The sequence below is a fragment of the Engystomops pustulosus genome, chromosome 2 (assembly GCF_040894005.1).
Source record: "Engystomops pustulosus chromosome 2, aEngPut4.maternal, whole genome shotgun sequence".
NCBI classification, from domain to species: Eukaryota; Metazoa; Chordata; class Amphibia; order Anura; family Leptodactylidae; genus Engystomops; species Engystomops pustulosus.
Window position 1 is genome coordinate 52,514,484 of NC_092412.1, and position 19,698 is coordinate 52,534,181.

Sequence of the window (19,698 nt, forward strand, 5' to 3'; positions counted from 1 at the left end):
CCTAGGGCTAAAGTACAGTAAATTACTAACATCCAGAGGTCCGTTTGTAACTAGGGGTCGTAGGTAAGTCGGGTGTTCCTAAGTAGGGGACCGCCTGTATACAAAAAAAGACTCAAAAAGCCCTTGGTGATTACTTTTCTTTCACGTTGCTGGTCAGAGAGCAGTGTCATGTTTTACCACAGGAATGAAATTTCATATTATAAAACAGAGAAAAAACTGTGCAGATCATGAAATAATACAAGAAATTGTCATTTTTCAGGCAGTGCTGGTGGGAAATTGATCACCTATAGATAAATTAGCAAGAAAAATTTCTGGAACTTTCATACAATTGAATGAAGTGGCAGGACACATGCCCGTCCTACTGTTTCACTCATTAGTGAGAACAGGACCCTCACAAAAACCCTCCCTGTGGTTGTGTCAAAGGTCACTATTTGTGCAGAGGTCAATGTTGCGGCCTGTGATTTGTTGAGCAAGTATCTGCCATCCCTCTAGCAGGGCATAGGTGGGTATACAAATTTATAAATGTGTTGGACAACTATTATACTATGTGCCTCGTGGCTCTTAGGTTAAGTTGTTTTTACTATGTCTACTTTATAGATTCTTTAAGATCATCATGTGTTTTTTATAATACATCATACTTTATAATACACTATACTCCGCATTTTAGATCTAATGGTCCAGTAAATGAAAAAAAGAAGGTCTTTCTCCATCGGGCATCACTGCTGGAGTAAGTACGACTGCTTTACCCTGCTTTAGTCTTTTATTTAGTGATCCTATAGCAGTGATGGCGAACCTTCTAGAGACCAAGTGCCCAAACTACAACCAAAATCCACTTATTTACCGTGAAGTGCCAACACGACATTTTAAGCAGTAACTTATTACGATCGTCTTTCAATCGTATTGACCCCCTGAGGCCACGAATAAAGTTGAAAGAAGGAACACAGATGCAGACCCTCGTTGTAGCTTCTCTCCAGGGTACCTCTGTAGAGAAAGAATAGTGGGTCCAGCAGGATGACCTACAAAGACATTGCACTTCTGTCAACACCTTCTCACTTTTCCCGCAGTTCCAAACAGCAAATGAAATGTCGCTTTAAAACAGCATCTCTTAAGTTGCCTGGGACTACAGGTGGATTTGGTCCTACTTAGTGAACTCTGTCCTGGAGTGATGGTCTGAGTGCCCACAGAAATGGCTCTGAGTGCCACCTCTGGCACCCGTGCCATAGGTTTGCCACCACTGTCCTATAGGGTCTGTTGGCCCAAATAACCCCACATGTAAAAACAAACATTATAATCCTTCTTGACATATGTTTCCTGTTTAGTGTTTTTATCTTTGGGCAATGGGGCACATTTACTAAAGCTCCTGCACCAGTTTTCTGTTGGACTTGCATGTTCTTGCAAATGTATTTAAAGGACATCTACCACCACATTTAGGGGTGGTAGACTGTCCCCAAATGGATGCCTGTTACCTTAGTGGTGATGGGGGACTCCTGCTAGCATGCTCCGGGCCGACTTCTATAATGAAATATCGACTTATACATTTTATGCGAATGAGCCGGAGGTGCTCACCGCTCAGCTAGCTGAGTGCCTCCTGGCTCCATCAAAATGTAATTTATTCACATCCCTTCTGTTTTTCTCCCCCCATGTAGGCTGGCCACAAGCGCTGCAGACAGCTGGTGATGTCACCCAGCTTAGCAAGGAAGGAAGCTACTGCGCATGCGCGAGATTAGCAGACAGCCGGGTGACGTCACCTTATTGTTAAATGATAGCTACATACACCACCTACATAACAGACACCATATCATAACGCTTAGTACATATATACAATATACATGGCTTGTTGTGATTGTATGTATCTAAAATGATGTCTCTTGTGTTCACAGTGAACTGATGGAAGTGGGACACTTCCAAACCATCTACCATATGTTCATTGCGGTTCTTTGTGTATTTGTGATCAGCACGGCTGCTGTGGATATTATTGATCATGGGAGGTAAGTAAAGGGTTACAAATGTAAGCATGAATCTACATTCAGATGTTCCATTTATCACAATTTGGACTGGGTTCACATGATGCGTTTGCATTGGACTTTGAAACGCGTTGGAAATGCATTTAGAAAAACTACAAATGAAAACCTGTGTGTGTTTGTACTGAACGTATGCATCTTTTTAAACAGCTCATGTACCGGTATTTGGATTATTTTTATTCATTGATCATGGGATTTTTTTTTTCAATCTGTTTGCAATAGTTAAAGACTTATTGAAAAACTCTTCATGAGAACCCAACACATAACTATAACCAAGTTTGGGCCACCAAACTTACTTTGTGAGTGAGCCCAAATTGTCCAATTCTCTTTGAAGCCACCCTGCAATGCATATGGTGGTTTCTCCCATCTGATAATGGAGTAGAGTGAAATATCTCAAGGTACATGAGCAGCGGTTTAAGGGAACCTGGCAGAGGGTTATTCCAATCTCTCCAGGTCGAACACTGGGCTGAAACAAACATGCGTTTATATAGGGGGATTGGTTAAAAACAATAGCATTGGGATTAACCTGGTATTTGAAGATGTTATGGGCATCTACATGCGTCTGAACACATTGGGGCACATTTACTTACCCGGCTCATTCGCAATCCAGCGGCGCGTTCTCTGCGGTGGATTCGGGTCCGGCCGGGATTCACTAAGGCAGTTCCTCCGCCGTCCACCAGGTGGCGCTGCTGCGCTGAAGAGCATCGTAACGCACTGAAATACACCGAGGCCGGCTGAGTGAAGGTAAGCGCGAGTCCAGCGACACATTATCCATTTTTAAATGCGGCGGTTTTTTAGAATACGTCGGGTTTTCGTGCGGCCACGCCCCCCGATTTCCGTTGCGCGCATGCCGGCGCCGATGCGCCACAATCCAATCGCGTGCGCCAAAATCCCGGGCAATTCAGGGGAAATCGGCGCAAATCGGAAATATTCGGGTAACACGTCGGGAAAATGCGAATCGGGCCCTTAGTAAATGACCGCCATTGAGGTATAACAGTGCAACCTGTACTATTTGCAGTTTGCCTGTGTAGTGTACAGGGGGCGCCAGATTCTGGATTTCTGGTGCACGTTCTTCATGAATCTGGCACCCCCTGCATTGCTCAATAGAGTGCAACACTTTCTTTTGGTGCACTTTTAACATTGTTGCACAGTCCGACTTCAGCCCCTTCAGTGCTGAAATTTGTGTTGCATGAAAAACCGCGCCACAAAACGCACAGCCCTTAGTAAATGCGCCCCACTATACCGTGTTGTAATGCATTGTGGAAGATGTGGTGTTTATTATTACAGTAGTCTCATGTATCTTACAGGTCACACTAGTTAAACAGCCCAATTGATCTTGCTCTTCTGTCCTCAGTATGGTCCTGGACTTTGATCTTCTGTTTTATACGTTTGGCCAGTTTGGGACTGTGGTTTGGTCATGGCTCTTCCTCTTCTTATACACACTCCTGGTGCCATATAAAGTCAGCACTTTTTGGGCCTCCTTATATCCAAAGTCAAAACACAAGATCCTGCTGTCTCTCTGTGTGGGGACGTTCCTGCTTGTTTGCCAGACGTTTGCCCTCTATATTTTCCCCGTCTATGTGGTGAATCACTACCGGCTGCCTCCAGCTTCGAGCTCCATTGTAATACTGGAACAGGTAAGTTAAGTAACCGAGTGATTCTCCAATCTGTCTTGAGCCTGGTTTCCCACACTTTTGGTCAAAATAAGGGGGAAATTTTATTTTGACAATTTTCACAACAACTGTAGTTCCCATATAAATTAAAAGACATCTACCAACAGGATGAAGGATTGTAAACTAAGCACACTGACATACTGGTGTTGCCCCCTCTGCCAGGATCTACTCTTCTTTTATCTTCTTATGTCCTTGTTTTTACAAAAAAAGGCTTTTAAAATTAGGCAACGGAACCTGAGGGGCTCTGGGCTACAAAGGTATGTGCCCCCTCTGACAGGATGGTGTTTTTTTTAGCTTATTATGCCCTTGTTTTTAAGAAAAAAGGGCTTTAAAAAGTATGCAAATGGGCCTGAGGAGCTCCAGGCTCCAATAACTCCTAAGGAGCCTGGAGCCCCTCAGGCTCATTATCATAATTTTAAAGCCTTTTTTTCTTAAAAACCAGGGCATAAAAAGCTAAAAGAACAGCATATCCTGCCAGACACTGATCCTGCAGACACTGTCACACACCAGTATGTCAGTGTGCTTGGTTTACAATCCTTGATCTCATGATAGATGTCCTTTATTGGAGCCTGGAGCCCCTCAGGCTCATTTGCATAACTGTAAAGCCTTTTTTTTCTTAAAAGCAAGGGCATAAGAAGCCTAAAGAAGAGCGGATCGTACCAGAGGGGCACACACCAGTTTGTCAGTGTGCTTGGTTTACAACCCTTAAACCTGGTGGAAGATGTCCTTTGAACAGTCACTAACCACTTATTTGGCTGCCATCATCCTTCTCATTCGCTTCATAATTTGCTGTGTACTCTTAACCCCTTAAGGACGGAGGGTTTTTCGGCTAATTTCTCGCTCTCCAACTTCAAAAATCCATAACTTTTTCATTTTTACGTGTACAGACCTGTGTGAGGGCTTATTTTGTGCGTAACAAATTTTACTTTCCCGTAATGTTATTTATTTTAACATGCCGTGTACTGCGAAGCTGAAAAAAAATTCCAAATGTGGAAAAATTGAAAAAAAACCGCACGTGCGTCACGTTCTTGTGGGCTCAGTTTTAACGACTTTCACTCTTCGCTCCAAATAACACGCCTACTTTATTCTTTGGTTCGGTGCGATCGCGGTGATACCAAATTTATACAGGTTTTATTGTGTTTTAATACATTTTCAAAAATTAAACGAATGTGTACAAAAAAGAAAAAAAAAATTTTGCCATCTTCTGACGCTAATAACTTTTTCATACTTTGGCGCACGGAAATGTGTGAGGGGTCATTTTTTGCGAAATGAGGCGACGTTTTCATTGCTACCATTTTGAGGTCTGTGCGACATTTTGATCATTTTTTATTTCATTTTTTATGTTATGTAAAAAGGTGTAAAAGTCGCATTTTGGACATTTGGGCGCCATTTCCCGCCTCGGAGGTCACCGCCGGCCGTAACCGTTTTTATATTTTGATAGATCGGGCATTTTGGGACGCGGCGATACCTAATATGTCTGTGATTTTTACTGTTTGTTATGTTTTATATCCGTTCTAGGGAAAGGGGGGTGATTTGAACTTTTAATATTTTATTAATTTTTTTTATTTTTTAAACTTTTTTTTTTCTTTTTTTTTTCACTATTTTTTAGACCATCTAGGGTACATTAACCCTAGATGATCAGGTCGCTCCTACCATATACTGCAATACTACAGTATTGCAATATATGGCGTTTTTGCAGGTCTTACATTACAATGAGCCACTGGCTCATTGTAACGAACCTGCATAAACCATGTAGCCTCGTGTCAAGAGAAGACCCGAGGCTACCATGGTAACCGATCGCCGCCCCCCGATGACGTTCGGGGGCGTGGCGATCGAAAAAAAGATGGCGGCGCCCGCGCGCCGCCGTCTTTTAAACGCCGCCCGCGACTTTGCGGGCGGCGTTTAGAGGGTTAATAGCCGCGATCGGTGCAAGCACCGACCGCGGTTATTAGCGGTGGGGGTTTTGTGCAAAATGCAAAAACCCCCACCTCTGTATGAAGAGGACTCAGCCCGTGAGCCCTCTTCATACATCCCTTATACCTCTGCGCCGTAGAGCTACGGCGCAGAGCGTTAAGGGGTTAAATCTCTGCTAGCAGTGGCTCACTGAGGGAGCAGTTATACACAACAACATTACTGAATGTTACTTAACTACACACAATGGACGACTTATTGATTCAATGGGGAAGATTTAATTACCCAGCCCATTCGCGATCCTGCGGCGCGTTCTCTGCACAGGATTCGGGTCCGGCCGGGATTTATGATGGCAGTTCCTCCACCATCCACCAGGTGGCGCTGCTGCGCTGAAAATCATCTGAATGCGCCGGAATGCACCGAGCTGGACCAGGTGAAGGTAAGCGCTTCCCAAGCGACACTTTTTCGGTTTTTAAATGCGGCGGTTTTTCCGAATACGTCGGGTTTTCGTTCGGCCACGCCCCCCGATTTCCGTCGCACGCATGCCGGCGCCGATGCGCCACAATCCGATCGCGTGCGCCAAAATCCCGGGGCAATTCAGGTACAATCGGCGCAAATCGGAAATATTCGGGTAACACGTTGGGAAAACGCGAATCGGGCCCTTAGTAAATGACCTCCAATGTTTCTGTATGCCTTATAGCGGTTTCCCATCCAGACTCTTTCTAACATATCCACAGCATCTAGTTGGTAGATGCGGGTCTCAGATTAGCATCAATCTCGGGAATAAAAGTCTGCTGACCCCCTTCCCACAACGGGGCTGAAGTGAATTATGATAAAACTGTTGTAAGATTATTCTTTCGTTTTATAGGTCCGATTTATAATGAAGAGTTACTCATTTCTCAGAGAGACCGTTCCGGCTGTGTTAAAGGATGAGAGTAAAGGTGATTATGTGTCTACAACATTGATAACAGACAGTCTGTCTTCTGCATGTGTTGTGGTCGCCTGCATGATAAATGAACATGGACGACTTTCAATATAAAGATCTCAATGGGTCCAGCTAGTTGGGCACTGTCTAAGTAAAGTCAGATTTTTATAAATTTTAAATAGGCTGGAACATGAGCTGCATCAAGTAATGAAGCATCCTATCATGGCCGTCCTCAAGCTTTCTGTTGTTAAAAAGATTTTAAAACCTTAGATGGGCATATGCTAATTTACCTTTATTTGATACAGGGGTGGGAAGTATCTTCATCTTGTCCTCCAGTCATCATGCTAGATCACACCCAATAAAGTATTTTTGACATGTCCCTTGCTGCTTTACGTTAGTCGGATATTTTCTGAACTGGCAGCCAAAACTTGTGTGTGATTTAGTCCAATGACTTAATGGCTTGATAGAGCTGCTCCCCGCCCTGTGACTAGTCTAATCTAGACTATTTATTACAAATTCACAGGATATGTTATTAATAGTTTATAGATGCTTGGACCCGCACTTATTTTGGAAATGGAGGTCCCCTGACCCCCTCCTCCCATTGCGGGGCTGAACGGGAGGGGGGGATCTAACATTACTTTAGTTCCTAGATCAGTACAATTAAAACAATATCCAAATATATATAATATATATATATATATATATATATATATATATATATATATATATATATAAATATATATAATATATAATTTGTGTTTCCCTACGTTTGTGCTATTTGGATAGAGATTGTATTGGTTCATTAATGCTAAGAGGATGCCAGTACTGTATATACCATGCAGCTTTATGGAGGTTTAATGATTTTCCTTTTACTTTTCAGAGAAAAATCCACAAATACCCAAGCTTTCCAGTTACCTTTATTTTCTCTTCTGTCCAACACTGATCTACAGAGAAAACTATCCCAGGTAACTCCAAGAACATGTTCTGATAAGTAGTTTTCCTATATGTAGTTTAAAGTAAAATGCATGTATTCTCGTAGGTCAAAACCAGGGGCGTAACCAGGAGAGGCAGTGCCCTATAGAAGACTTCTGAATGACATATTACATGCATATATACAGACACATTTATATACTTTTATATTGTGCATAAACATATAGTTCTTCACTCATACACACACATTTATACACTCCTATACACAAACATACACAAATCGAGCATATACACATTACATATACACACACATACAGTGTGTATATACAGCATATATACACACATATACTATATCCCAGCGATGGCGTACCTATCTCATGCGTGCCACAGGCATCCATAGCTGCTGGTGTCCCGCACCACGGTCCAGCTGATCCACGCCCCTGTTTGTTTACAGGGGCACAGAAGCCGCGGACAGGGAGCTTCTGGCTGGCCGATGTGTCCGGTCACTTCCATTCGTCCACATCTCTTAGCATTGTAGGGCGCTGGGAGATGGTGTCGGATCGGAGCTTCCGGACAGCTGGAAGCTCCCTGTGCGCCCCTGTAAACAAACAGGCACGGATCTCGCAGACATCAGCAGCGCAGGAGGAGGAGTCCGGCCCTAAGATATTTCCTAAACTCGGATAACCCCTTTAAAGCCAGCGCCCCCGGTGTTCACAGGGGCTGTGGTGATGCCCCCAGCACTTACAGTTAATTTGCATTTTTTATTAAAACTCTGTTTTATATACGGAAGAATGCATACATTTAAAAAACAGATCCTGTATCATGCTGGACTGGGGAATGTACTACTGGAGCTACTTCAGTAACTACATTCTTGGTGATACTTAGTGGTCTTGGGTAGTAAAGGGAAATGTAAGAAATCCTTTGGTGGGAAAGAAATTCCGTGTGTAGGCAAAAAGGGTTAAAGGACACCTGTCATCAGGTCTGTGTCGCTTGTCCTGTCACTTCTACCTGTTGGAGCAGATCACAAGGATCCCATCCCAGCCTTTATCTAGTTATTTCATACATTAATCATTGTAAAATCATCTTTTCTTTATTATGTAAATGAGGCTGGTCACATGGTCAGAGGCAGTGATGTCATCTCTGTTCCCCCTCCCCTCTCCTCCCCCTGCTCATGTCTGTGTGTAATGTATAGTAAAGCATAGTTAGTGTCTGTGCTGCATCTGCTGACATGCTGCATCCTCCTAATACACATGTGTGAGACACAGACATCAGATACACAAGTACCTGACATGTTCTGCTATAACATGGCTGCCTGGAGCTGTTATATCTCTCCTATACACACACACACAGGTTGCAGGGGGCGTGGCCACCAGCAAGCACACGGAGGAGCCATTACACCATTATACTTCACACCATTATACAGGCTGTCAGTCAAGCACTGGGGGTGTGGTTGTGCCTCCCACTCATGAATAGAGTGGACAGCTTGAATATGCTAATGACTCATTGGGCATTTCACAGGTCATTTGCATACAGCTTTAGGACCTCATTGCTTAGGTTTACAGGCATGTAGAGGGACAATGAAGGGATAGAGACAATGCTCTCTAATGGCAGTTTATGAAAATATATTTAGATTAGGGGGGTTATTTTGCATGACGGGTTCTCTTTAATGTTACATGGTTTCCAGGGGGTTATTACCCCCTCTGCTATTACATCTTGTTTATTCTCGGAACTAAACATAGTATTAGTGGAAGGACGAGCGGAGGAGTATATTACAGTGGTAAGTATACGGCTGCACAGTTTTCTTTATGATGAAGTAAAATGGTTCAGTCTTATTGTATGTGAGATTGACCTGTTGCACCCCAAACTAAAAGGGTTTGTCCACTTTCAGCAAATAATTGATATGGTTTGTGTAAGGAAAAGCTATATAATTCCCAATATACTTTCTTTATGAATTCCTCATGATTTGCTAGATCTCTGCTTGCTGTCCTTCTATAGAAAGCTTCTATGGTTACTTCCAGTGGACACAATTCTGTCCATGGTCACACAGGTGCACGACTCATTATATCACACAGCTCTGATTACTCTCTGTGATACTAACGAGCCCTGCACCTGTGTGACATCACATGACCATGGACAGATTTCTATCCACTGGAAGTAAACATCGGAGTTTACTATAGCAGGACAGCAACAGAGATCTAGAAAACTGTGCGGAATTGATACAGAAAATATATTGGAAAATTGTATAACTTCCTTACACAAACCATATCAATTATTTGCTGACAGTGGACATCCCCTTTAAGGACCCTTACTGTGACCTCTTTAGGTATGTCTGTGGTAAATGTTTACGTCTTTATATTGATACCTATTACAGTAAATGTTTAGAACACATTGGAAATAACTGATAACAGAAAGCTATATACAGAACATGCTATCTAGTAATCTCATCTCATGAACTGCCATAAAAAACCTATAACCATCCAGAGATATCCGTGTACAAAGTGTTCCTGTCTGGTTCATATACGTTATGTCCCGGGTGACATTATTATGTTTTTGCTTTCTTGCAGAACACCGTACATCAGATGGAAATATGTGGCTAAGAGCTTTGCCCAGGTAACACAGAGCATAGACAGGAAGATCGAAGGATATGTTTTACAGTGGGGATGCTGGTTGATATAGAGATGTACACATGAATGTTTATTTGTATGGCTAACAGTTGACTTTCTTCTAATATTTGTTATCCATGGCCTCCTTCCTTCTAAAATCAATGTTGAAAATGATGCTAATGAGCCTGAGCACCTCACAGATTGTTAGACTCATCACCCTCCCCCTCTACATCCTCAGCACCTCTCTCTCCCTCTGCGGCTCTGGGAGCACCCCCACTAAATCTGCATAATTTAAAAGTTGATTTTAGAAGGAAGGAGACCATGGATAACAAATAAATGAAGATTACCACAGTCACAGTGTCTACATTTAGTGTCTACATCAGTAAGTGTCTCTGGTTTATCATGCTTAATTTTGATGATTGGTAGATTTCCTTTAAACTATCAGGCAATTCTTGAAAGGATATTTATATACCTAATTTGGTGGGGTAAAAGGTGGTGGCAATGTCCCTTCAAATGTAGGGGCATAATGCATAGAGTTTGGAAAATCCCAGTAGTACTAAGATGGCAGACCTGGGGCTTTGTAACACTCCCAGTTAAAACTCCTTTGATGCTGTGGGCACTGTTGACCACAGGATGAAAGGGGTTACCGTATATAGCCAAGCATGGGCAGTACAGTTGGAATTTGGCTGCATGTGGCCGCTGGCTTCCTTGGTGGAGAGTGCAGGCACAATCTGATAAGTTACTAAAACAGATATGACTGATTCTTTTTTAAAAACGGTCATGATGTATTTTTAAACTTTTTCCCTGTTTGCCCGGGCTAGTAGATAAGGGTTCTTAGCTATAACAAAACAGAATGGGTTTACAAAACATATATCTAAATCTATTTATATTGATCTTTATCTATCTATACATCCATCTAAACATTCCACCTCAAGCTTGAGGTGGAATAAACACTGAATTGTTTCATTACCTTGGAGTGCTGCCGTTCTTTTATGTTTGGATCTACTATGGACTGTGGCTGGTGAGAGTACTGGATAGCACCCTAAAACTCTCTATTTTTTTGACTGTGCTGCTGTTTTTGCCTATATTTTTTTTTGCTGTTTTTTATATATCTCTCTATCGATCTACATCTATTTATCTTTGTCTATCTATCTATAATACACAATGTATATTTATATATCTGTACATCTATATCTATCTCCCTATCAATTTCTATGTATCTCTATGCAGAAAAATCCTTAAAGGCAAAAAAGTGATGAGTTTATTCCATGCGCAACGTTTTCACAAGGATTTTTTTTCACTGTGATTTATGGGGGTGGCTTATAGGGGTATTTACACTGTGCTCCTATCTATGTATTTCTATCTATCTGTATCTATTTATATATCTATCTATCTATCTCTCAATAAGCGTCTTATACTCATTCCCTATAGTAACCAATCAAAACTCAGAGCTCTTATTAATGACCTGTAGTAAAAAAAGAAGCTGGATTGTCATTGGTTGCTAAATGCCCCAGCAGCAGACAATGGTTTTCTGTATATGGCCGTTACTAAGAGTTGGGTGAAAATTTTGACTCAAAACCTGAGTTACAGAGAGCTGCTGTGCAAAATTTGGCGATTGTAAACGCAAAAGTGCAGATTCCTTTAGCGGACATACATACATACAGCTTTATACATTAGATAATGGATTATGGATACAATAACCAGATTTCTATCTTTTGTCTTTATGTCCTCAGTTCCTTGGATGTGTCTTTTTTGTCTATTTTATCTTGGTTACACTGTGCATTCCCGTATTTAAAAACATGAGCAAGGAGCCATTCAGTAAAAAGACCCTGGTGCTCTCCATCTTCCATGCTACACTCCCTGGTAAGGCTGAGAGCTGTCTAATACAATTTACCTTCTATAGATTACTCAGTGCTTTCTAGTAGAAGTTCCTGAAAAGACTGTAAAGTCTAAATTAGATGAAGTAAGGCCATGGTCTGTTGTCTGTGGCCTGTGTGTTACAAGGGTGTTAGGTCTGCACTCGTTCCGATAGTCCGATGGTTGGCTCATACACGGCACCATGGAAATCATAGCCGTGGGACTCAAATCCAGGTCCTCAGCACTACAAGGCTATAATGCTAACCACTAAGCCACTGTGCTGCCCTCTCCGATGCTGCCTGCGGCATTTAAAATACGGCGGTGCGTGGGCGCCGCCATCATTGTTCAATCATCGCTCACCCTGAATGTCATCAGTGGGCAGCGATCGGTTGCCATGACTGCCTCATGCTGTCTGGTTTCTGCATTTTGAAAAAGTTAGCGTCAGAAGATAGTGAAATTTTCTTTTTCCGTACACATTTCTTTCCTTTTTTAAAATGTATTAAAACACAATGAAACTTATTTAAATTTAGTATCACCGTGATCGTACCGAACCAAAGAATAAAGCAGAGTTATTTGGAGTGCAAAGCGAAAGTCGTAAAAACTGAGCCCGCAAGAAGGTGTCGCGAATGCGTTATTTTGCCAATTTCACCACATTTTTTTCCAGCTTCCCAGTACACGGCATGGAATAATAAATAACATCACTCAGAAGTAAAAATTTGTTACACAGAAAATAAGCCGTCGCACAGCTCTGTACACGGAAAGGTATTTTGATGAAATTGCCGAGCGCTGCGCTCACCAATCTCCGTCAGCTCCATAGAGCTTAATGGAGCAGAACGGTCATGCGCGGCTGTCTGCTCCATTAGCCTGACGGAGAGACAAGTTGACCAACGGACCCCTTGGTTCCGTGATCTGTGAGCGTCTCAGCACTGAGACGTCCCCACTGATCAGCAAGTTAGGAACCTATACTGTGGATTGGGCCTAACTTTTGTTCATGGGAAAAACCATTTAAGGGGTTAAAGCTGCAGTGCTCAAGACAGTTGAGGAGAAAAGTGCAATTACATTTACTAGCATTGGCCAATTATTGTGTTCCTTTAACAAATACTTGGATTTTCACAGACTTTTTCCCCATTCCTCAAAATTCCATCATTTCTTTAGTTCCAGCCCCTATGGTTTTACATTACAGGCAGTCCCCGGGTTACATACAAGATAGGGTCTGGAGGTTTGTTCTTAAGTTGAATTTGTATGTAAGTCGAAACTGTATATTTTATAATGGAAGTTCTAGACAATTTTTTTTCTTTTGCCCCAGTGACAATTGGAGTTTCAAAATTTTTGGTGTAATTGGACCAAGAATTATCAATAAAGCTTCATTACAGACCTTACAGCTGATCATTGCAGTCTGGGACTATAGTAAAGCATCCAGAGAGCTTCACCAGAGGTCACATTGGGCAGAGGGGTCCGTCTGTAACTATGGGTTGTATGTAAGTCGGGTGTCCTTAAGTAGGGGACCGCCTGTATTGCTTTTCTGTTAATGTGAATTGGAAACAGCTTCATTAGATTCCAAATCTACTATTGCTGGGCAGATGGTATGAGAACTGGGTGGCCTGGCATGTATTTATACTGTAAAGGCATTTCCGGAAGAAATATTATTTCCACATCTCACACACAGTCAGTTGTATTTAGAAATAAGTATAGAACATCAGAACATTCAGGATTACATTTTCATGTGCAAATCACTTGGCAAATCTAGTAACAACCCATATACAAGGGGACCAACCTTAGCTACAACATTTATAAATTCCCAGAGTACAGGTGGTCCCCTACTTAAGAAAACCCAACTTACAGATGACCCCTAGTTACAAACGGACCTCTGGATATTGGTAATTACCTGTACTTTAGTCCCAAGCTGCATTGATCAGCTGTAACAGTTATCACAGGTGTCTGCAATGAAGATTTATTGTTAATCCTGGTTCTTATGACAATCCAACATTTTTAAGATCCAATTGTCACAGAGACCAAAAAAATGAGTCTGAAGTTACAGTTTTAAAATATACAGTTCAGACTTACATACAAATTCAACTTAGGAACAAACCTAAAGAACCTATCTTGTACTTAACCCAGGGAATGCCTGTAGCAAGTATCAAGTCAATACAAAATTAGACACACAATGGGATTCCAAAATATTAACACTGGCCAAAAGGGGGGGATGGTGGTCACACTGTTGAGTACCGTACCCCAAAATGTGTTTTGTACCCATCATCACCTCTATTACCTCACTTCAGACTCAAGAGATGTTGAAGTGATAGCTCCACTACTGACTATATACAGGTGGAAAAAGTAGTTGCACCTGTGTCAGATACACTTCATTAATTAAAGGGACAAACATGGTACAGCCGTTTCTCTGACTCTTGGGCTGGCCGCATACTGGATGGGAGTCCTTGCATCATTAACAAATGTTAAAGTTCAGTTTGCTTGTCAGACAGGAGATTCTTGCATCATATTTCCAGTGAACTGTGTTTGTGCCATGGCATTGGAGCAGCATATGGGTCCATTTCCACAGGTTGTACAAGTTTGTGTGGAATCAGCCATATATTTTATACAACCAAGCAATGATCAAGCAAAGAAAGAATGTATGTAACTGCTTTGCTCATAGTAGATCTTAATGGAAAGTATTACGTTCAACAATGTGACGCATTTTGGTGAGTGGCTTTGATTTTTACCTTTCCTCTTCTTAATTTCAGGCACCTTCGTTCTGCTAATTGTCTTCTATGCATTTCTGCATTGCTGGTTAAACGCGTTTGCAGAGATGCTCCGCTTTGCAGATCGCATGTTTTATAAGGTGACTGTGCGTTACATCCTCGTATACAATGGTTTTATGTCTTATATTGTATAATAACGCTATTGTCTTCATTCTCTACAGGACTGGTGGAACTCCACATCCTTCTCTAACTATTACCGCACCTGGAACGTGGTCGTCCATGACTGGTTGTATTATTACATCTACCAGGATCTGCTATGGGTGAGGATTTAGCCATGAGATTATTGGGAGAACCTGAAGATGTGGTCCTGATCTGAAGTGCAATCTTCTTTTTTTCAGCTGCTGAGGAAGCGATTTCGCGGTGGAGTGATGCTGGGAGTATTCTTCATGTCCGCTTTCGTACATGAATATATTATGACGTTGTCTCTTGGTTTCTTTTATCCAGTCATGTTCTGCCTTTTTGCTTTTTTTGGAGGTATATGTGATTTTAATTTTCTTTTATGTCTGTTTCATATTTTTGTTTATTGTCGTAGCCTACATATAAGAAAATGGTGCCCGATGATATTGCTAGGTTTTCCATCTAGGCCAATTCCCCAAACATATGATGAAAAATAGAGATGAACAAATCCATAAGGCTACATGCACACTGCCGTGTGCCCGCCGCACCGTAGCACGGCGGGCACACGGCAGCGCGGGGAGAGGAGGAGGAGGAGGTGAGCGCAGCTCACCCCCGCCCCTCTCCATAGCGATGTATGGCCGCGGCGCCATAATAAGGGAAAAGATAAGACATGTCCTATCTTTTCCCGGGCTACGGAGCGGTACGGTGCCGCACGTGTGCAGCACCGTACCGCTCCCGTAGGGCGCCGTGAGCCTATAGAAGTGTATGGGGGATGGATATCGGCCGTATATACGTCCCCCATACTGTAGTGTGAATGCAGCCTTAGGGTGATGCCACACATGGCGCTTTGAACCCGTTTTTGCTCCGTTTTAAGCAGTTTTTAAAAAATGCATTTTTTAACGGACTGCTTAAAAAAGGACCAAAAACGGGTTCAAAATGCCATGTGTGCCACCACCCTCAGTTAGTTCCTAGATAAGGCACAAATATGCCATATTTCAGACATCCAATAAAAACTCAAGCTTTTCTGCTTCTCTTGAAACAAATCTTTTAGAATTTCTCCCAAGATCTTGGGAATGGGTGATAGGTGAGGGAAATGAAAAAAAAATTGTAAAAAATTAATGAAGCGCAATAGGATCGTTTAATGAAAAAATTTGTGACAATGGTCCAAACTGATTGGATTTAGATCTGAATCTTTTGAAAAATTTGACAATTGTAGTGTTTTTACAGCATTTTCTTTTTCACGTGCATGTTTTAAATCTTCATTAGGTACCCACATGCCATTTCCTACCTTTTTATCCGAACACCTAGCAACCCTTCCATTAAAAACGCATTGCACTCGCATATCCCATATCAAGTATCCCAAATTCTTGCACGTTTACAGTGCCCAAGGAAGGTCCTCCCTGACATAGTCCGCAGCTGATTGGACGGTGCCAGAGAAGACTAGCAAACACACACGCCGCCACCCCTGCTGCAGCACCTCCTCTCTGACGATCCTGTACATTGAATGGTCAGAAAATGTTGCTCATATCTCAGTAACGGTGGGGGCTAGTAATAGGATTCAAAGTGCCCCTGAATCAGTGTGCAATTCAGGAGGGAGCTCCGACCACGGGTGTTTAACACATTAAATGCCACAGTCCGGGAAGGAAGACTGTTTAGGAACAAGGAAGACCATTTAGGAACATAAAGGAACACTGTCCCCCATAGGATTTAATAGAACTACAGTTACCTTCCAATATGCATTTGTCATAAATGGTAAAATAAAATAGGCTGCACTATTTTTTCTCCTATTTATAATGGAAAATGTAAAGAACCTCACAAATACAAGTGTGAACTTGGCTTCAGGGCTCATGTCGTCAGCTAACCTCATTACTTGCTATTGGGCATGGCGCCGTGCATGAGGCCTCACTCTTATTTCATTCTTCATGTGTCTTCCAGTCGTTTTTCATTTTACGTTGAATGACAAAAGGACTGGCCCAGGGTGGAATGTGATGATTTGGACCTTCCTCTTCGTCGGCCAGGGAATCCAGCTGTGTCTATACTGTCAGGAGTGGTACGCTCAGATCCACTGCCCCCTCACCGAGGTAAGTCTGGATAGTGATTAATGCATTAAACGGGTGTTCTTATATTTGCAACAACATTTAATTTAATTCATCTGCCATATACTTACATGTCTTTATTTGCTTGTTATTAAAAAAAATGTACCTGTGTGAGGGTAATTTCCTATAAATGTAGCCATATTGTCCATGAGAAATGAGAGTGTTGCCCTTGGATACGGCAAATGTTGCTGGAGTGATTGAACAAAGAAACAAATTGTTTTTGCATATAAAATGGCCGTGAATTATTATATGTTCTCTTTAGTGTATGTGTGTACTATAGGCCTGTATAGTGTATGTGTGTACTGTATACCTCTATAGTGTATGTGTGTACTATAGGCCTGTATAGTGTATGTGTGTACTATAGGCCTGTATAGTGTATGTGTGTACTATAGGCCTGTATAGTGTATGTGTGTACTATATGCCTGTATAGTGTATGTGTGTACTATATGCCTGTATAGTGTATGTGTGTACTATAGGCCTGTATAGTGTATGTGTGTACTATATGCCTGTATAGTGTATGCGTGTACTATAGGCCTGTATAGTGTATGCCTATACTATATGCCTCTATAGTGTATGTGTGTACTGTATACCTCTATAGTGTATGTGTGTACTATATGCCTGTACTATATGCCTGTATAGTGTATATGGGTACTATATGCCTCTATAGTGTATGCCTGTACTATATACCTGTATAGTGTATGTGTACTATATGCCTCTATAGTGTATGTGTGTACTATATGCCTCTATAGTGTATGCCTGTACTATATGCCTGTATACTGTATGTGTGTACTATAGGCCTCTATAGTGTATGTGTGTACTATAGGCCTCTATAGTGTATGTGTGTACTTTATGCCTCTATAGTATATGCCTGTACTATATGCCTGTATAGTGTATGTGTGTACTATATGCCTCTATAGTGTATGTGTGTACTATAGGCCTCTATAGTGTATGTGTGTACTTTATGCCTGTATAGTGTATGCCTGTACTATATGCCTGTATAGTGTATTTGTGTACTATAGGCCTCTATAGTGTATGTGTGTACTATAGGCCTGTATAGTGTATGTGTGTACTATAGACCTGTATAGTGTATGTGTGTACTATATGCCTGTATAGTGTATGTGTGTACTATAGGCCTGTATAGTGTATGTGTGTACTATATGCCTGTATAGTGTATGTGTGTACTATATGCCTGTATAGTGTATGTGTGTACTATATGCCTGTACAGTGTATGTGTGTACTATAGGCCTGTATAGTGTATGTGTGTACTATATGCCTGTATAGTGTATGTGTGTACTATAGGCCTGTATAGTGTATGTGTGTACTATAGGCCTGTATAGTGTATGTGTGTACTATAGGCCTGTATAGTGTATGTGTGTACTATATGCCTGTATAGTGTATGTGTGTACTATAGGCCTGTATAGTGTATGTGTGTACTATATGCCTGTATAGTGTATGCGTGTACTATAGGCCTGTATAGTGTATGCCTATACTATATGCCTCTATAGTGTATGTGTGTACTGTATACCTCTATAGTGTATGTGTGTACTATATGCCTGTACTATATGCCTGTATAGTGTATATGGGTACTATATGCCTCTATAGTGTATGCCTGTACTATATACCTGTATAGTGTATGTGTACTATATGCCTCTATAGTGTATGTGTGTACTGTATGCCTCTATAGTGTATGTGTGTACAATATGCCTCTATAGTGTATGTGTGTACTATATGCCTCTATAGTGTATGTGTGTACTATAGGCCTCTATAGTGTATGTGTGTACTTTATGCCTCTATAGTGTATGCCTGTACTATATGCCTGTATAGTGTATTTGTGTACTATAGGCCTCTATAGTGTATGGGTGTACTATAGGCCTCTATAGTGTATGTGTGTACTATAGGCCTCTATAGTGTATGTGTGTACTATATGCCTCTATAGTGTATGTGTGTACTTTATGCCTCTATAGTGTATGTGTGTACTATATGTCTGTATAGTGTATTTGTGTACTATAGGCCTCTACAGTGTATTTGTGTACTATATGCCTGTATAGTGTATGTGTACTATAGGCCTCTATAGTGTATGTGTGTACTATAGGCCTGTATAGTGTATGTGTGTACTATAGGCCTCTATAGTGTGGCCACCGCTGCCAGAGTGCAGAAGTGACGTTCTCCAAGGACAGCTATCTTGCTTCTTAGGGACAATGTGGCTACATTAATGGGACGTTAGCTTTTTTACATTTTTAATAACATGCAATTGAAGAAAATTATGTATATGGCAGATTAGTTAAGTTAAATGTGAATTCCAAGATAGGAATATGCCTTTACATACAGTTTATCATTCAGTGGAAGATGATCATTTATGGATTCTGCTAATAATCATAACTTCAGTGACTGCCACATTCTAATTAGAACCATCCATAAATGCACATTCATGGCAAGAATTCCAAAGTAACATTGTATCAGTGTAATAGGTATAGTGTAAATACATTGGTATTCTGTGTACTGTAATCCGTGTCCTCATTTCACATTATATACATATAAACATGTGTCACATTCATAAGAAAACCCCTTTAATATTTATGATTAACACATATTTATATTAATATACAAAGCTACATAACTTTTTTTTTTTTTTTTTTTTTACAGAAAACATTCTGGGGACTGATCACTCCACGCTCTTGGTCGTGTCGTTTATAACTGGAAAGACTTCAGAAGCTGCTGGAAATGACCTTATGTGCAATATGTATCCATACCGCCCAACCGTCCCGGATCCAGCAGGGGAGCTGTCGGGTGGGGGGCACTAAAAGAGGGG

The 19,698-nt window shown here is 41.4% G+C and overlaps 1 protein-coding gene across 4 annotated transcripts in view; it reads left to right on the plus strand.

Annotated features, from left to right (window-relative positions):
• Positions 1 to 19,698, plus strand: part of SOAT2 (sterol O-acyltransferase 2) — a 32,632-nt gene extending 12,934 nt beyond the window's left edge. For all 4 annotated transcript variants that reach the window (XM_072134604.1, XM_072134603.1, XM_072134607.1 and 1 more), the window contains 12 exons: positions 668 to 727; positions 1,881 to 1,988; positions 3,376 to 3,658; positions 6,474 to 6,546; positions 7,411 to 7,495; positions 10,025 to 10,070; positions 11,797 to 11,926; positions 14,659 to 14,756; positions 14,838 to 14,936; positions 15,015 to 15,150; positions 16,729 to 16,874; positions 19,533 to 19,698. In XM_072134604.1, coding sequence (XP_071990705.1) covers positions 668 to 727; positions 1,881 to 1,988; positions 3,376 to 3,658; positions 6,474 to 6,546; positions 7,411 to 7,495; positions 10,025 to 10,070; positions 11,797 to 11,926; positions 14,659 to 14,756; positions 14,838 to 14,936; positions 15,015 to 15,150; positions 16,729 to 16,874; positions 19,533 to 19,583 — 1,315 coding nt within the window. In that variant the 3' untranslated portion in view covers positions 19,584 to 19,698. The remainder of the gene's footprint in view (positions 1 to 667; positions 728 to 1,880; positions 1,989 to 3,375; positions 3,659 to 6,473; positions 6,547 to 7,410; positions 7,496 to 10,024; positions 10,071 to 11,796; positions 11,927 to 14,658; positions 14,757 to 14,837; positions 14,937 to 15,014; positions 15,151 to 16,728; positions 16,875 to 19,532) is intronic.